Source organism: Carcharodon carcharias, chromosome 14, assembly GCF_017639515.1.
Source record: "Carcharodon carcharias isolate sCarCar2 chromosome 14, sCarCar2.pri, whole genome shotgun sequence".
NCBI lineage: Eukaryota > Metazoa > Chordata > Chondrichthyes > Lamniformes > Lamnidae > Carcharodon > Carcharodon carcharias.
Genome location: NC_054480.1, coordinates 105,566,074 through 105,584,486, shown reverse-complemented (window position 1 = coordinate 105,584,486; position 18,413 = coordinate 105,566,074). Strand labels below are relative to the sequence as shown.

The window sequence follows — 18,413 nt, the reverse complement described above, 5'->3', positions numbered from 1 at the left end:
AGTAAGTATGCCCCAGCAATTTCCAATTTCTGACGCAGTATGAAGCAAATGACAAGTACTACAATTGACGTGAAGTACATCTTACCCTGACAACATTTGTGCATTACCCAACAATGGCTCAAAAGATAATGTGCCCTCCTCTGTCCAGGGTGGTCTCAAGAGAGCAAAGGCCATTTTAATACTGTATAAATGCTAGACATCCACAGTGAGAAGAGGAAAATGACAGTTTAAATTTCCAACATAAACTGTAACAATCAATATATTGAAATTTTAAAATGAGATCAGGATCATAAAACACCACATTCAATTTGCAATACAGAACCTGGATATATATTTGATATTACTAGCTACAAAATTGACACTTCAGGGACTCACACGTACACAAAAATCAAAGCCACAAGTGAAAAGCAAGAAACTTTATTGTAAGGCAGGGTATAGACACAGCATATACCAAATGACAAATTTCTATGGAAGTCCACAAAGTTCCACAGCCTTTTACTACTGATTTAGCACCCTTAAACAATATTTTATAAAAGGAATTAAACAAATTAGATTATGTCCAGTCTAACTCCATAAAAGCCTAAATCTGATGTATGCAATGATGTCCATGCAATGTTGAGGTACCATACTGCATCCTTTGGTATTGCCATTAGAGAAAGAGGGTGCCTGTGTGAAAAATTAATTTACAAGTACAAACATGTAGATTGCAGGTCCCCTTTTGCCCAGGTTACATCCCCTTTCACAAATTTCAATTAATAAAGGATTGCTTTTCACAGTTCACCAGGGTAGGAAAAGACCATTAACAGTTCAATAAGCATCAATAAACAAGGAAAAATGTGTACATTTCTGAATTACAAACCACAAATAAGAGGTTACTGTTCTATAAAAATAACAGCATCAAAAAACCTGCATATCCCCTGTTAAAATAACTTTGATAAATTGATCTGCACAGCTAAGTTTGTCAACCAACGTGCTATTTGCAGTTTTTTAAAAATTCAGTGCTAGGAAGTCGTTCACAGCCCAGCCTTCAACAAGACTAAGGCACTTATCTGATGGCTTAACTTATCGAGCAAAGAGAGTCAAGGCTGACTAGACAGGCAGTGTTCAGCTGAACCTACACTGGCCAAAGAATATCCCAGAAAATTATCCCCACTTTGAGGTAGTATTTTTTTTAATTTTTTTCCCCCGTGTTACACCAATAACATTGGTCTGCACATCTAGACAAGCTCCTAGACTAAAAACAAAATAAAATAAGCACAAGGATTTTGAAGATCATACGTGCTACACAGAAAGATTGGCAAACAGGAAGTCAGCTACCCTGGATTCATTAGTCAATCTGCCCTCCAGTCAAGTTACACAGGCCAAAATGCCCATGCTCTTAAAAAAAAAGCAACCAAGAGGCAAGAAATAACCTTAAGACAAAGGCATCACCGTCCATTACCATATCCTGGAAACAGTTGGGTTAGAAGAGTCTGCAGACATTTGTTGACTGCCATACTGCAGTTTTTGCCAATGTCATAGCGGCAAGCAGGACAGGTGTACACATCAGCCTTGAAGGAACGTTGCAAGCAGCTCTAGGGGAAAATAATCCATAAATTAACTGTACTTGCGAATCATTGTCAACTAAATCCTTAATGGATTCTAACAAGTAACAAGTAACTCCTTCAAAGCAAAAAAGGAGATTTAGTACCCTTTAAAGTTTTAGGAGATATACTTAGTGAAAAGGTCTAACTGGTTGCTAGACATCAAACAGCCTGAAAATGCAAGAAATAATCTTGATTCTAACCCAGGAAGCAATAGTATGTTTTCTAAGCTTCCTAGCAGAGCTAGGATTTTTTGCTCAGCCAGCACTGAATGTTAGGTGAGTGGTGAGACAACAAAGAAAATGGAAGAGGTCAGGAAAATGTGATGGTGAGACTGAGCTGGGTGACAATACTGTACATGCAGAACTGACAGCAGCAGTTTCTTGTCCCATCCTTATTGTTACAGCATGATTCCACTTTGGCTCTCTCTTGTCCCTCAAACTACATAATTCCCCTCACAGCTATCATTACAGGAATGGGATCAGCTGCTATACGCAAGTTGATGATGCCCAACTTTCCCAAATTTTTCCATCATATCCACCTGTGTTGTCACAGTGACTGTAAAACATCAAGTCGGCAAGTTACAACTGCTTCCAACTAAAGATTTTCAGTTCTGCAATAAATGCCTTACCACCTATTACACCCCAGGACCTCACACTTGCTCAAGTTCAGCAGAAAAATAAATGGGAGATTTTTAAAAAGCTCTAAAATGTGAGAACTATGATAACGGGTATATTATATACTATGATATATTGACAGCCAAGTCCAATAAAACCCCCATCTGATAATAACAAGTACTTTCCAGTGCAAAACTAAATGCAATCCTGCACCACAACCCCTCTCCACTAGGCCAACTGTCATGCTTTCGATACTCAAGCTACAACTAAAACTTAGACCTTCCCTGTACAATATGCTCAGCTGTGCACTCTTTTACAGAATCACAAAATCTTTACAGTCCAGGTAGGCAGCAATTCAGCCCTTCGAGTCTGCACTGGCTCTCAGAGCATTCTACTTAGTCCCACTCCCCTGCCTTATCCCTGTAACCTTGCACATTCTCTCTTTTCAAATCGCAATCCAATTCCCTTTGAATACCTTGATCGAACCTGCCTTCACCAACCTCTCAGGAAGTTCACTCCAGTCTCCAACCACCCTCTGGGTGAAGAAATTCTTCCTCACATCATTTTTACCCCTTTTGCCTATTATTTTGAATCTACGCCCTCTAATTCTTGATGCTACCTTGAAAGAGAACAGTTTCTCAATAATTACATTGTCCATACACTTCAGGATCTTGAATGCCTCTATCAAGTCTCCTCTCAGCCTTCTTTTCTCCAAGGAAAACAGTACCAACCTCTCCAGTCTATCCTCTTGGCTACAGTTCTTCAACCCTGGAATCATTCTTGTGAATCTCTCTACTCTCTCCGATGCCTTCATATCCTTCCTGAAGTATGGTGCCCAGAACTGGATGCAGTACTCCACGAGGCCTAACTAGTGTCTTATACGAGTTCAACATGGCCTCCTTACTATTATACTCAATGTCCCTTTTAATAAAGCCTAAAATAGTTAGGTACTTGTTTGACCAATGCAGACTCAATGGGCCAAGGGGCCTTTTTTCTGTGCTGTAGACCTCTATGACTCTATAAGATATTATATGTTTTATTATCAACATGCCCTGTCACCTTCAATGACTTATGTACATATAAGGTCCCGCTGTTCCTGCACCTCCTTTAGAGTTTCTCCCTTCATTTTGTCTCTCCATATTCTTCCTGTCAAAAAAATCACCTCACACATCTCTGCATTGAACTTTACCTTCCACCTGTCTGTCCAATCCACCATGTCCATGTCCTTTTAAAGTTCAAGACTATCCTCATCAATGTTGACAACGTTTCCAATCTTTGGATTATCTGCAAATTTTGAAGTCATGTCTTGAACACCACAGTCTAGGTCATTAATAAATATCAGGAAGAGCAAGGGTCCCAACACTGACCCCTGGTGAACTCAGCTACAAACCTTCCTCTAATCTGAAAAACATCAATTAACCACTACTCTTTGTTTCCTATCACTCAGCCAATTTCTTACCAAGTGCCTACTCTCCCTTTTATTTCATGAGCTAGGATTTTGCTCACAAGTCTGTGCATGGCACTGTATCAAATGCCTTTTGAAAATCCAAATACACCACATCAATAGTATTACCACTTATCAACCTTCTCTGTTACCTCCTCAAAAAACTTTTTCTCCCTTAATGAACCCATGCTGGCTTTCCTTAATTATCCTGCACTTGTCTAAATTACTATTGATTTTATCCCAAACTATGATTTCCAGAAGCTTCCCTAACACTGAAGTCAAACTAACTGGCCTGTAGTTGCTGGCTTTATCCTTGCACCCCTTTTCGAACAATTATGTGCAATTCTCCAGTCCTCTGGCACCTTCCAGTCTTCCTTAGACACAGGGATGATTATTGCTAGTGCCTCTGCAATTTCCACTCTCACTTTGCTCAGTAACCTTGGATGCATCTCGTCCAGTCCTGGTACCTTATCAATTTTAAGTAAAGACAGTCTTTCTAAAACCACCTCCCTCTCAATTGTAAATTCTTCTAGTGTGCCAGTTACCTCTTCTCTCACCGTGGCTTGGTTGGCATCTTCCTTTGTAAGGAACGGTGCAAAGTACTCGTTTAATACCTCCACTATTTCTCCTGCCTCCATGAGCAAGTCCCCCTTTTTTATCCCTAATCAGCCCTACTCTTTTACCACCCTTTTAGTATTTATACAGTTATAGAAGGATTCCCTTTTATATTAGCTGCCACTCTCTTTTCATGCTCTCTTCTTGCTTTTTTTATTAGTTTTTTCACTTCCCCTCTGGTCCTTCTATATTCAGCCAGATTATCCATTGTATTTTCTACCTGACACCTGTCGTATGCCAACTTCTTCCTTTTCACCTTCACCTCTATCACTCATCAACCAGGGTGATCTGGATTTATTTGTCCTACTTTTCCCCTTCAATGTAATTTACCATGACATTGCCTGCAATACTTTTTCTTTGACAGTAGCCCATTGTTCAGCTACTGTCTTTTCGATCAATATTTGATTCCAACTCACATCTCAGATGCATCCTCATCCCATCGAATTTGGCTTTCCCCCAATTAATTATCTCTGCTCTGGATTGTTTTTTGTCCTTTCCATGGCCAACCTAAACCTTATGATACAATGGTCTGTCCCCCAAATGCGCTCCCACTAATATTTGATCCACTTGGGCCAACTCATTCCCAAGAACCAGATCCAACAGTGCCTTCCCCCTCATTGGACTAGAAGCATACTGCTGCATAAAATGATCTTGAACACATTCCAAGATCTCTCACCCCTCTTGTCCCTTTGCACTATTCCTGTCCTGGTCTATTACAATTACTCTATAATTTTTCCGCCTCTCTGTAATTTCTTTACAGGTTTGTTTCTCTACACCCCTTCCACTAGCTAGTGGTCTATATACTACACCAATGAATGTTATTGCACCTTTTTCATTCCTTACCTCTAGTCAGAGATTCCTTGATCCCTTTAGAACATTCTCTCTCCAGTACTGTAATGTGATCTTTAATCAATACTGCCACTCCCCCCACCCCAACTCCCTTTTATTCCTCCCGTTCCCTCCAGGACACCCTGGTCCACTCCTCCATTACCCCCTACATCTCAACCTCCTCCCACTGCACCTTCCCATGCAACCGCAGAAGGTGCAACACCTGCCCCTTTACTTCCCCTCTCCTCACCATTCAAGGGCACAAACACTCCTTTCAAGTGAAGCAGCACTTCACGTGAAAATCCCTCAATTTAGTCTACTGCATTCAATGCCCCCAATGCGGTCTCCTCTACATTGGAGAGGCCAAACGCAGACTGAATGTGTTCCGCAAAGCGATCACCCAGTCTGTCCGCAAGCATGACCCAGACCTTCCTGTCACTTGCCATTTCAACACACCACCCCTGCTCTCATGCCCACATGTCCGTCCTTGGCCTGCTGCAATGTTCCAGTGAAGCACGACGCAAACTGGAGGAACAGCACCTCATCTTCCTTTACAGCCTTCCAACTTAACATTGAGTTCAACAACTTCAGACCATGAACACTCTCCTCACCCATTTTTTGATCACCTTTTTTCTAATAATTATTATATATATTTCTTTTCCCACCTATTTCTATTATTATTTTAAAAATTTTATTTCCATCCATTGTTTTATCTACACCTTTTAGCCTATTTCGATCCCCCGACCCCGCCCCATTAGGGCCATCTGTCACGTGCTCATCCTGCTTTCTACCCTTAATGTCACCATTAGCACATCCTTTAGCTAATATCACTACCATCAACACCCCTTTGTCCTTTTGTTTATGACATCTTTGGCAATCTCTCCTTTGCCTTCACCCATCACTGGCCCCCTACCCAGCTCCACCTGTCCCAACCTCCTTAAACAGCTTATATTTCACCACATTTCTTATTCCTCTTTAGTTTTGATGAAGAGTCATACAGACTCAAAACGTTAACTGTCTTCCTTTCCACAGATGCTGTCAGATCTGCCGAGTTTTTCCAGCAATTTTTGTTTTTGCCCCATTTCTTCCTTTCCTGTCTCTCCTACACACCTTGTCCCTAGGAATATTTAACACCCAGTCCTGCCCTTCTTTGAGCCAGTCTGTCAAAGCAATAATATCATAATTCCATTTGTCAACCTGTTCCTGTAGTTCACCATTCACACTCCAAGCATTCACACACGTGCAATTTAGCACTGCTTTAGGCTTTTTCCACATTTACATGTTTCATTGCACTATCCTGTTTCAGTCAAAGTTCCTAAGTAGTTCCCAGCGCCCCAATTTTGGAAAGCAGCTTTGCACAAAAATGCAATTTACACCCAGAATGTCACTTGTGACAGAAAGGCAATATATGGACACCTGCAAGTTAGAGGTCTCCAGAAGCCAAAGTTGGACTAATACTCAGCTTTTGCCTACCTGGACTGATCAATTCAAAGCTTGCATCTGTTGGTGGGTTTACTTAGCGGGTGTTTGGTATATGGAAGCACATGGGTGCGTGGAGGACTGGCACGGGTAATGCACATGCAGCTGCCGACAATTGACGGTGGTGATGGTGTGAGCAAGTTGATGAAGAAAAGAAAAACAGCAGAAGCTATGGGGAACCTAACAACTGCCCTGACTAGAGAGATTGTCTCCTTGGGACAAATGAAAGGAGTGGGATGGAGCTGATAAGAGGGAGGGGCTGGCACAATGGGAGGGCTGGATTAAATGACGGAATTTGTTGAGTGTGGCAAAATGGTGGGAGCAATTATTTGATACAAATTATCTGAAAGCTAGTCTTTATGCTAAAAATGAAGATTCGCTAGGCTTGAATGGAAAAGTTTTAGAAAAGCTCTCCACTGAATTAGAAGAATACATCAGCTTTGATCCCATAGACAAAGTCTATGATAATGATGTATATACTTCCAAGTTTCTACACAATCTAGCTCCAATGGGGAGGTCATTGCACATACCTAGTCCCTAGTCTCAAGGAAGAAGCTGGTATAATGTTGCTACAAAGCTTGAAGCTTAAACAAGGTCTTGCAAAGAAAACAAATGTCAGATTATGGAGAAAAGGCAGGGGAGTGGGGTTAGCTGAGCCAGCATGGACATGACAGACCAAATGCTTCTGCGCTGTAACCATTCCATGATGCCATGAAAATTGGTAGTTGGGAAGCTGATTTCTTTCATGATAAGATACTAAAATAATAACAAAGAAAGAGTGTGTTCGTTCCTCGAATAACATTGAGCCCATCAAATGTAAACATTTGCCTTTTCAACTCAGAAGAAAATAGCTCCCAGTTAGACTTTCACATAGTTACAAGGCCAGACTCTTGAAATATTTTGTATTTTATTCCCAAGTCACATAGGCAGCTATATGTAGCTTTCTCAAGAGTGAGAACTTCTGATTCTGCTAAAGTCTTTGGTGAAAGAATAAATAGAAAATTTGAATTTAAAGTAGCACTGTTGCAATAAAGATACCAATTTGATCACAAATATTTTGCAGGTCCCTGCTATTTAAATATAATCCAGTACAGTGAAATGGTTTAAGATTAGTTTTGCAGTGTGGGGTTGATTTAATGGTTACAGTACTTACTTTACAGACGTTGTGTTGACAGTCTGTTGTAATTGGCTGGAATACTACCTCCTGGCAACAAATGCACAAGAACGTTTCCTCCAATTTTGACAAGAATTTCTGGAAAAACAAATTTCAAATGATCAATCTTCATGGGATATTGATAGATCATCTCCATATCATTACCCACAAATTCCAGAGTGTTCAGTGTTCCCTCCTACCTTCATTACAGTGTACATGAATCCTAGTGCAATTTAAAAACGCTAAGTCTACTGGTACTTGCTAATGATTAGTCAACTTAGCAAGTTTTAAAAAGCCGCTTCAGCATCCAGTATACTATACTCCTCAAACCAGGAGAAAATTTGCATTAGGATTATAATCTTGCAATATAAAATTTAAAGCTGAATGCAGTCCTTACCGGACCATCCTTAAGGGATAGCAGTGCTTCATCCCACACCTTCTTGTTAACTTCATCATCTTTTATGAGTTTCTTCTGCTCTGCTGTCAGTTTGAAGGCTTCCACCTTTGGCTTCTTGGGGGTGCCTTTTGGTGACGGGGTTAATGAAAACCTATCCTCATCTGAAAAGACATTAAAGTTTTCGAAACTAGGCATCAAAATATAGGAACTAGTCCATAAGACATCACAAAAGCTTGAATGAAAACAAAAATCACGAAAAATGACCTTTTTTTCCCCACAAAGAATTTAGAAGAGGTTGGTTGGAGGGCATGTTGGGGATACTATTAAATATTAGATTTTTGAAGTAATCACAAGTTAAAAAATAACAGCGCTGAGATGAAAAGTTAGTTACTATTCTAATAGATTAGAAGGAACACATTATTTCTTAAATCTTTAAGTGTTAGATCAGGGCTTCCCAAAATGTGGAGTTGCAAGATGAGATTTTGGGGCCGCAAGCACAGAGGCTGCAACGGCTGCCATGGAGCTTGTACTGATTTCTGACAGCCGCATGGTCCCTTTAAATCCTTGCTTTTTTGGTTGGTGGACAGGGGCCGAACGAACTGATCTTTGAGGTCCAATTGCTGCTGCAAAAGAAATACTTGTGAAATGATATGTGTTCCACCCACATCCAACTTCTGTTTCCCCAACCCTGGTCAAGAATTAAAGCTCCTCCCTCCCACAACTGATGCCTCCCAACCCCCAAACTTTCATTTTGGGGTCACATGCAGTATGAGGCATTGAAACGAGGTCACAATGGGAAAAAAATCATCCCTTAAAAGGAAAAGGAATCTTGAGAATACAATGCTGGTCAGTGCAGATTTAATTTAATGCAAATTTCTCACTTTCTTTCCCATCCTTGCCTTCTCTTCACCAATCCTTTGCAGCCAGCAAGGCAATTTCACTGAAATCTGTAACCAAGATGGTTACAGTATCAACAGTATTCCTTTCTTTCTATAAATTGAGCAAATTCCATAATTGAGCAATGTAAAGTTCATAAAGAAATTCCAAGATTCCATTTTACTTGATTCTCCCATGTTCACCAAGTTAGATGAGGTGAACAAAATTTCAGGCGTCTATTTTTTTTAACTTCTAAAAAAGATACCCAACTGAATACTTAAATCTCCTCCAGACCTCTACTTTTAAAAAATATTTTCAACGCAGCTGCCCCAATTTAGCAAGAATCAAAAAGGAAAGAATAATAACTTGTACTCAAAAGTTCACTGTCATTCTCAACTGTGCTTGGTCTTATGGATTCTCCAGTCAACTGAATTAAGATCGGGATCCATGCAAAACAAAATACATGTTAGTATTTCGCGGACACATGCCAACGGAAGTGCTCTACCGGCTGAACTGTAGGATATTCAGCAAGGGAAAGCATAGCAATAGTTTAGGAGTTCTCCAACTTAAGAATACAATCTACAGACCTGCATTGGACTTCCTTTTCCTTTTGTTTGGTGTTGGCTCAGGATCATCATCTCGCTTTTTATTCTCCTTCTCTTTCTCTTTATTGGCAACAGAATCAAGGTAACCTTCAGGGTACTGATACAGAAGATTTGTTAATGCAACACATTACACAATGAAAACAACACTGACAACTCATGTCTTAATCTTGCTGAATTTGCTCTCTGTTTTGAAAACATTAGGCAATACGATTTCTTGGAGCTCAAATTTGGTTGTACAACAACCCAATAGATCATCAGGCGAACAGCTTAAAATAAATAGTTACCTGCATAGTTAATCCTAACTTTTTCATCCTCTCTTTGCCATCTTTGGTCCACGGTGCTGGTTCTTCATCATCCCTTTTCAACAGGTACCTCCATACCAAGAAACCAGACTTTCCCTTCTCAGGCCAGTATTTCACCACCTAGTTGAATAGCACAAGAATGAGTGTAGCCAAAGACAAAAGGGTCTGAATTTTTTTGTGACAAGGAACTACAGCAATATTTATGATCTGCAGTGAATGCAAGTGCTTCTAAGCCACTTAAAAGGGTGTTTTTTTTTTTCCTTTATTCATTCATTCATGGGGTGTAGGCATTGCTCGCTAGGCCAGCATTTATTACCCATCCTTAATTGCCCTCAAGAAGGTGACGGTGAGCTATCTTCTTCAACCGCTGCAGTCACTGTGGTGTAGGTACGCTCTCAATGCTATTATGGAGCTCCAGGATTCTGACTGAACCACAGCGAAAGAACAATAATTTATTTCCCAGCCAGGATGATCTTGTAGATGGTACTCTGCTGCCACTGTACGTCGATGGTAGAGGGAGTGACCATTTGCGGATGGGGTACCAATCCAATGGGCTGCTTCATCCTGGATGGTATTGAACTTCGAGTGTTGCTGGAGCTGCACTCACCCAGGCAAGTGGAGAGTATTCCATCACTCCTAACTTGCGCCTTGTAGATGTTGGACAGGCTTTGGGGAGTCAGGAAGTGAGTTACGCGCCACAGGATTCCTAGCCTCTGACCTGCTCTTGTAACCACAGTATTTATATGGTTAATCCAGTTCAGTTTCAGTAATCCCCAGAGTGTTGATAGTGGGAGAATCAGCATTGGTAGTGCCATTGAATATCAAGGGGCGATAGTTAGATTCTCTCTTGTTGGGGATGGTCATTGCTTGACACTTGTTGGCACGAATGTTACTTGCCAACTGTCAACCCAAGGCTGGATATTGGCCAGGTCTTGCTGCATTTGGGCTGTTTCATGGACTGTTTCAGTATCTGAGAGGTCGCGAATGGTGCCAAACATTGCGCAATCAGCAGCAACCATCCCCACTTTGACCCTATGACGGAAGGAAGGTCACTGATGAAGCAGCTGAAGATGGTTGGGCCTAGGACTCTACCCTGAGGAACTCCTGCAGTGATGCCCTGAAATGATTGATCTCCGACAACCACACCCATCTTCCTTTGTACTAGGTATGGCTACAACCAGTGGAAAGATTTCATCCCCCATCCCCCAATTCCCATTGACTCCAGTTTTGCTAGTGCTACTTGATGCCACGCTTGGTCAAATGCTGCCTTGATGTCAAGGGCAGTCACTCTCACCCCATCTCTTTTCTACATGTTTCAACCAAGGCTGCAATGAGGTCAGGGGTCAAGTCACCAAGCTGAGCATCAGTGAACACGTTATTGCTAAGCAAGTGCCACTTGATAGTAATGTTGATGACCCCTTTCATCACTTTACTGATGATCAAGAGTAGACTGATTGGGGGGGTAATTGGCCTGGTTGGACTCATCCTGCTTTTTGTTTAGGGGGCATACCTGGGCAATTTTCCACATTGCCGGCTAGATGCCAGTGTATTGGAACAGCTTGGTTAGGGGCACAAGTCTTCAGCCCTATTGCCATAACATTGTCCGGGCTCATAGCCTTTGCAGTATCCAGCGCTCTCAGCTATCTCTTGATATCACATGGAGTGAATCGAATTGGCTGAAATTGGCATCGGTGATGCTGGGCACTTATAGAGGAGGCCAAGATGGATCATCCACTCTGCAATTTTGGCTGAAGATTGTTGCAAATGTTTCAGCCTTATCTTTTGCACACGTGCTGGGCTTCCCCAACACTGAGGATGCAAATATTTATGGAGCCTCATCCTCCATAAGTTGTTTAATTGTCCACCACATTCATGACTGGACGTGGCAGGACTGCAGAACTTAGATCTGATCTGTTGGTTGTGGAATCATCTGGCACTTGCTGTTTGGCACACAAGTGGTCCTGTGCTGTAGCTTTGCCAGCTTGACATCACATTTTTAGCTATCTCTGGTGCTGCTCCTGGCATGCCCTCCTGTACTCTTCATTGTACCAGGGTTGATCCCCGCTGACTTGGTGGCAATGGTAGAATGGGGGATATGCCAGGCCGCGAGGTTACAGATTGCGGTCAGGTATAATTCTGCTGCGGCTGATGGCCTATAACACATCATGGTTGCCCAGTCTTGAGTTGCTAAGTCTGTTCAAAATCTATCCCATTTAAAACAGCAGTAGTGCCACTCAACACAATGGAGGGTATCCTCAATGTGAAGGTAGGACTTGTCACCAAAAGGACTGTGCGGTTGTAACTCTTACCGATACTGTTATGGATGATGCATCTGAGGCAGGCAGTTTGGTGAGGATGAGGTCAAGTATGTTTTTCCCTCTTGTTGGTTCGCTCACCACCTGCTGCAGATTCAGTCAAGCAGCTATGTCCTTTAGGATTCGGCCAGCTCAGTCAGTAGTGGTGCTACCGAGCCACTCTTGGTGATGGACAATGAAGTCCCCCGCCCAGAGTACATTCTGCACCCTAGCCACCCTCAGTGCTTCCTCCAAGTGGTGTTCAGCATGGAGGAGTTCCAATTCATCAGCTGAGGGTGCGGTACATGGTAATCAGCAGGAAGTTTCCTTGTCTATGTTTTACCTGATGTCATGAGACTTCATGGGGTCAGGAGTTGATGTTGAAGACTCCCAGGGTAACTCCCACCAACTGTATACCACTGTGCCGCCATCTCTGCTGGGTCTCTCCTGCCAGTGGGGCAGGACACACCCAGGGATGGTGATGGTGGTGTCTGGAACATCATCTTTAAGATATAATTCCATGAGGACGGCTATGTCAGGCTGTTGCTTGACTAGTCTGTGAGGCAGCTCTCCCAATTTTGTCACTAGCACCAAGATGCTGGTTAAGAGGACTTTGCAGTGTCGACAGGGCTGAGTTTGACCAAGTCATTTCTGGCACCTTGACCGATGAAGTGATATGTCCAGTTTAATTCCTTTTAGACTTTTTAGTGGTTTGATACAACTGAGTTGTTGAGGGTCTGGAGTCACCAGACCAGGTATGGATGGCAAATTTCCTTTCCTAAAGGACATTAGGGAAATTATTCGACTTCTAATGGGTAGAAACATTCTATTACCATAAAAATTGTGGACCAATGCCTGTGTCTTCGGTCCCTATGACACTCGGCTGCCATGTCACCTATTTCATCCCCCTCTGTGGTGAATCAGACTGTTCTGACCCCAAGATAAGCTTCCAACCGCATAGCTGTGCCATCAGTAAGACCATCTTATCTTCAGGAGTATTTCCACCTCTGTTACATTGTCCATCTCCATCCCTGCCTCAGTTCATCTGCTGCTGAAACCCTCATCCATGTCTTTGTTACCTCTAAATTTGACTATTCCAGCACAAAACTTGCTAGCTTCCCACAATCCTTCCTCCGTAAACTTGAAGTCATCTTAAACTTTGCAGCTCTTATCCTTAATCATACCAAGTTACGTTCACCTATCATCCTGTGCTCACTGACCTACATTGGTGCCTGATTAAGCAGCACTTCCACCTTAAACTTTTCATCCTTGTTTTCAAATCCCTCCTATCTTCATAATCTTCACCAGTTCTATAACCCTCTGAAATATCTGCATTCTTCAAATCCTGGCCTCTTACACCATCCTGACTTTAATCGGTCCAATCCTTCAGCTTCCCGCCACTAAGATTAAAATTTCCACCATTTGGTAAAATTCCACCTTCAGGGTCACGGAATTCTGCCATTCTAATTTTTTCCTGACCTCCGCAGAGGCATGTTTGAAATACATCACACTCTTAACATTTTAAAAATTATATAATGCGATTCTGAGCTTGCAAATGCAACAAAAGAAAGGGAACAGCCTTGCTATTGGTTCTGGCAGAGGGGGTTGTATATGTGCAGTGTGCCTGCCCCTGGCCAACTGTGAAAAATGTGGCTGTGTCAGACATGGTGCCAGAGAATAAGGGATGTGGGCTTCGTGGGCTGGGCGAGCATTCATTGCCCATCCTTAGATGCCCTCGAGAAGGTGGTGGTGTGCTTTCTTGAACCACTGCAGTTCATGTGGTACTGTTAGGAAGGGAGTTCCAGGATTTTGACCCAGTGGCAGTGAAGGAGCAGCAATATATTTCCAAGTCAGAGTGGTGAGTGACTTGGAGGGGAACTTCCAGGTGGTGGTGTCCCATCTATCTGCTGACCATGTCCTTCTAGATGGTAGCGGTTGTGGGTTTGGAAGATGTTGTCAAAGGAGTCTTGGTGAATTCCTGCAGTGCATCTTGTAGATTATACACACTGCTGCTACTGTGCGTCTGTGGTGGAGATAGTGAATGTTTCTGGATGAGGGCATCCATGAGGGCATGAGGATGCTTTGTCCTGGACAGTGTCGAGCTTCTTAGTGTTGGGGGAGCTGTACTCATCTGGGCAAATGGGGGGTATGCCATCACAGTCCTGACTTGAGCCTTGTAGATGGTGGCCAGGCTTTGGGAAATCAGGAAGCGAGTTACTCATGATTCTTAGCCTCTGACCTGCTGTTGCCTTTTGTTGCCACAATATTTATATGGCTAGTCCAGCTCGGTTTCTGGTCAATAGTAACCACGCCGCCCCCCCAAAACCCAAGATGTTGATAGTGGGGGATTCAGTAACGGAAATGCCAGTGAACATCAAGGGGCTATGGTTGGATTCTCTCTTGTTGGAGATGGTCACTGCCTGGCACTTGTATGGCATGAATGCAACTTGCCACATGTAAGCCCAAGCTTGGATATTGTCCAGGTCTTGCTGCATTTGGACATGGACTGCTTCAGGAACGGAGGAGTCGGGAACGGTGCTGAATATTGTGCATTCATCGGCAAACATCCCCACTTCTGACCTTATGTTGGAAGGAAGATCATTGATGAAGCAGCTGAAGGTGGTTGGGCCGAGGCACTACACCAAGGAACTTCTGCATTAATGTCCTGGAGCTGAGATGACTGACCTCCAACAACCATAATTATCTTCCTTTGTGCTAGGTATGACTCCAACCATTGGAGAGTTTTCGTCCTGATTCCCACTGACTCCAGTTTTGCTAGGGCTCCTTGATGCCACACTTGGTCAAATATACCTTGCTATCAAGAGCAGTCACTCTCACCTCACCTCGGGAGTTCAGCTCTTTTGTCCATGTTTGAACCAATGTTGTAATGAGGTCAGGAGCCAAGTGGGCCCGGCAAAACACAAACTGGGCATCAATGAGCAGGTTATTTCTAAGCAAGTGCTGCTTGATAGCACTGTTGATGACCCCTTCCATTACGTTACTGCTGATCGACAGTAGACTGATGCAGCAGTAATTGGCTATGTTAGATTTGTCCTGCTTTGTGTGTACAGGACACAGCTGGGCAATTTTCCACATAGCTGGGTAGATGCCAATGTTGTAGCTGTACTGGAACAGCTTGGCTAGGGGCGCGGCAAGTTTCGGAGCACAAGTCTTCAGTACTATTGCCGGAATGTTGTCAGGGCCCACAGCCTTTGCAGTATCCAGTGCCTTCAGCCGTTTCTTGATATCACGTGGAGTGTGCCATTTGCTGAAGATTGTACCCATGGAATTCTGGTTCAATAGGAGCTGCTGATGGATTAGAATCAGTGGCGAAAATTCTTCAAGAAAAGGAACTGGAATCCTAACCGAGAAAGATCAGCCTTGAAGAAATTTATAGCTGAAATTGGTGCCTTATACAGTGAGTGGGCTGCCCAATAAATCAGTGAGACCTATCTGCATTGTATCTACTATTTAATGTGCCTGTGATTTGACTGCTAATTCATGTTTAATATATGTTGATTTTGGTCATCTGGTACACACCTTATAAATTCCATCATAACGGTTTCCTTCTTCGGGTGCATATTTGCTGTGTTTACGGCCTTTGGCGCTTCTCACAACCCTGACTGATTTTCCAGCTCTCCAATCTTTAGCATCAGCACCCACTTTGTCATTAATGGGAGCATTACAGTTCAGAGCCAGAGCCCTGTAAAATAAAGTTAATTTCCATTTTCTATTAAAGCTTAACTATACATACATACACACCAGTACAATATTTAGCCAAAATTTCCAATTTTAAAATATATGTTTGGTAGTATACTGGATTGTACAAGATATTTTGAGAAGCTTACATTTTTCATAAGGAAAATCAGTAACATACTTACAACAATGGGTAAACCAACCTGCAATTGAGAATTTGGGGTGGGAAGTGGAGATAAGGGCATGTACCAAACTGAATTGCATATTTAATAAAAGAAAAAGCAGATTTCAATAGAAAAGACGCACATTTGGATTTTCAAACATATAATTTGAATATTAAACAAACCACATGCCTCAGAAAAACATCTCTGAATCAAATCCCTTACATAGACGATGCAAACTGGATTAACTGTCTAACTATTTCACCAGAAGTAGACAAAAATCCAGAACACATTTTTAACAACAATCCCAAAACCAGCTCCACAAATGCACATACAGTGCATACAACAAAAACTCAGTACTGGCTGCATCGGCGGAGAAGAAAAGAGCTGACGTTTCGAGTCATGACCCTTCAACAGAACTGTTTTTTGTTTTTATTTTTAAAAACTCAGTACTGTTCAGAATTATCTATATTAAACAATGGCAAAATTAAATGCACTTATTGAAGCAAAACCATTTTTTTTTCTTGACTAAATTAGGACCAACCTGTTCATGTTGGTCAGTTTCTGATCGCATGATTGTTCTGCAGTGCGCTTGTTTCCAGAAAGGTCACGTCCACCACTTCCGGTATAGGTGAAGTCACTGCCATGATCCTGCAAAAGAAAGGGTTCAACAGTAATCCCCACTTTTTTCAGCAGAGTACTCAATTGTTCATTAAATATATGTTCCATAGTTTCAACAGGTTCCAAGGGATTGGTATCAAAATGTATGACCAACGGTCACTTTGTTATTATCTACCAAACAAGGCCTGGAATCTGAAACAAAAAACAGAAAATACTGGAAAAACTCAGCAGGTCTGACAACATCTGCGGAGAGAGAAAAAACAAGTTAACTTTTTGAGACCGTATGACCCTTCTTCAGAAGGGGGACCTGAAGAAGGGTCATACGGACTTGAAACATTAACTTTGTTTTTCTCTCTCCACAGATGCCGTCAGACCTGAGTTTTTCTAGTATTTTCTGTTTTTGTTTCAGATTTCCAACATCCACAGTATTTTGCTTTTATGTATGACTTGAAATCCACTACCTTCACTTAAAATCAAATATCCATCTCTTTCCCCACCCCAGCTCCCAAATGCAAAGCAATTTCATTAACATTTATGCCAATCATATCTTTTTGTTATTGGTTTACATTTAACTATTAAACATACAAACAGTAATACTTGAAGAGTACCAAAGCACTTCACTTAGGAAATTATTCAAAGTGGATCCAAAAGTTAGTGTTCCTATATAAGGCAAGTTAATGGCTAGTAGCAACAATAGCAATGAAACCTATTACACTATTTGTGCAAAGATTTTTAGAATTTTCCATCGATAATGAATGGCGATCATATTTACATGATACAATTGCTTATGCACAACACATAAAACGTGTCCGAGGTTGTATTTGGGTAAAATCAGGCATATCTAAATGCACCCTGCTTTGCAGACAAGTCAAATCACAATTTTGGATTCAAATACCAGAAAGTAATACACTGGAATTACGACTCACGCTAGGATCCATGTGAACCTGGAATAAGAGACAGTGATGTAGCTAGGGAGTTTAATTGTACATCAAAACGTATAGTGGGAGGTTTTTCTTCAAACAGCATACTTACTCTATTTTCTTTTCTTATCTTGCCATTTAATGTTTATTATGCCAGTTAACTTTTATTCAATATTTTTCTGAATTAAAAACAACACATTTAACACTTTTTGCATTTCAGGCCTAAACTAATTATGGGAATTAGAGTAAAATGGCTACAAACAGGGGCATGGAGATGTCAAATAAAACACCTCTTATTAGGTACATTCGCACCACAAAAGTCCAAGGAAATGACCATCTCCACCAAGAGAGAAACTAACTACTTGTCTCCTCTTGACATTCAACAGGGTTACCACCACTGAATCCCCCACCATTAACATCCTGGGGGTTACCATTGATCAGAAACTGAAATGGACCAGCCATATAAATACTGCAGCTACAAGAGCCAGTCAGAGGTTGGGAATTCTACAGCAGGTAATTCAGCTCCTGATTTCCCCAAAGCCTTTCCATCATCTACATGGCATAAGTCAGGGGCGTGCTGGAATAATCTCCACTTGCCTAGAAGCTCAACACTATCCAGGACAAAAGCAGCTTGCTTAAACATTCACTGCCACTGCAGCATCTTACCAGGGATCCTTCGATAGCACTTTCCAAACCCACAACCTCTAATACCTAGAAGAACAAATGCAGCAGATGCATGGGAACACCACCATTTGCAAATTTCCTCCAAGCCACACACCATCCTAACTTGGAACCAGATCGCTGTTCCTTCACTATCACCAG

At 41.9% G+C, this 18,413-nt stretch overlaps 1 protein-coding gene across 1 annotated transcript in view; it reads right to left on the bottom strand.

Moving 5' to 3' along the window:
• Window positions 1–401: 401 nt before the first annotated feature.
• uhrf1 (ubiquitin-like with PHD and ring finger domains 1) overlaps window positions 402–18,413 on the bottom strand; it is a 47,830-nt gene continuing 29,818 nt past the window's right edge. Inside the window, exons 10-16 of the mRNA XM_041205407.1 lie at window positions 16,595–16,701; window positions 15,734–15,896; window positions 9,882–10,019; window positions 9,580–9,694; window positions 8,117–8,277; window positions 7,720–7,818; window positions 402–1,574 (exon numbers count right to left, since the gene is read on the bottom strand). Coding sequence (XP_041061341.1) covers window positions 1,428–1,574; window positions 7,720–7,818; window positions 8,117–8,277; window positions 9,580–9,694; window positions 9,882–10,019; window positions 15,734–15,896; window positions 16,595–16,701 — 930 coding nt within the window. The 3' untranslated portion in view covers window positions 402–1,427. The remainder of the gene's footprint in view (window positions 1,575–7,719; window positions 7,819–8,116; window positions 8,278–9,579; window positions 9,695–9,881; window positions 10,020–15,733; window positions 15,897–16,594; window positions 16,702–18,413) is intronic.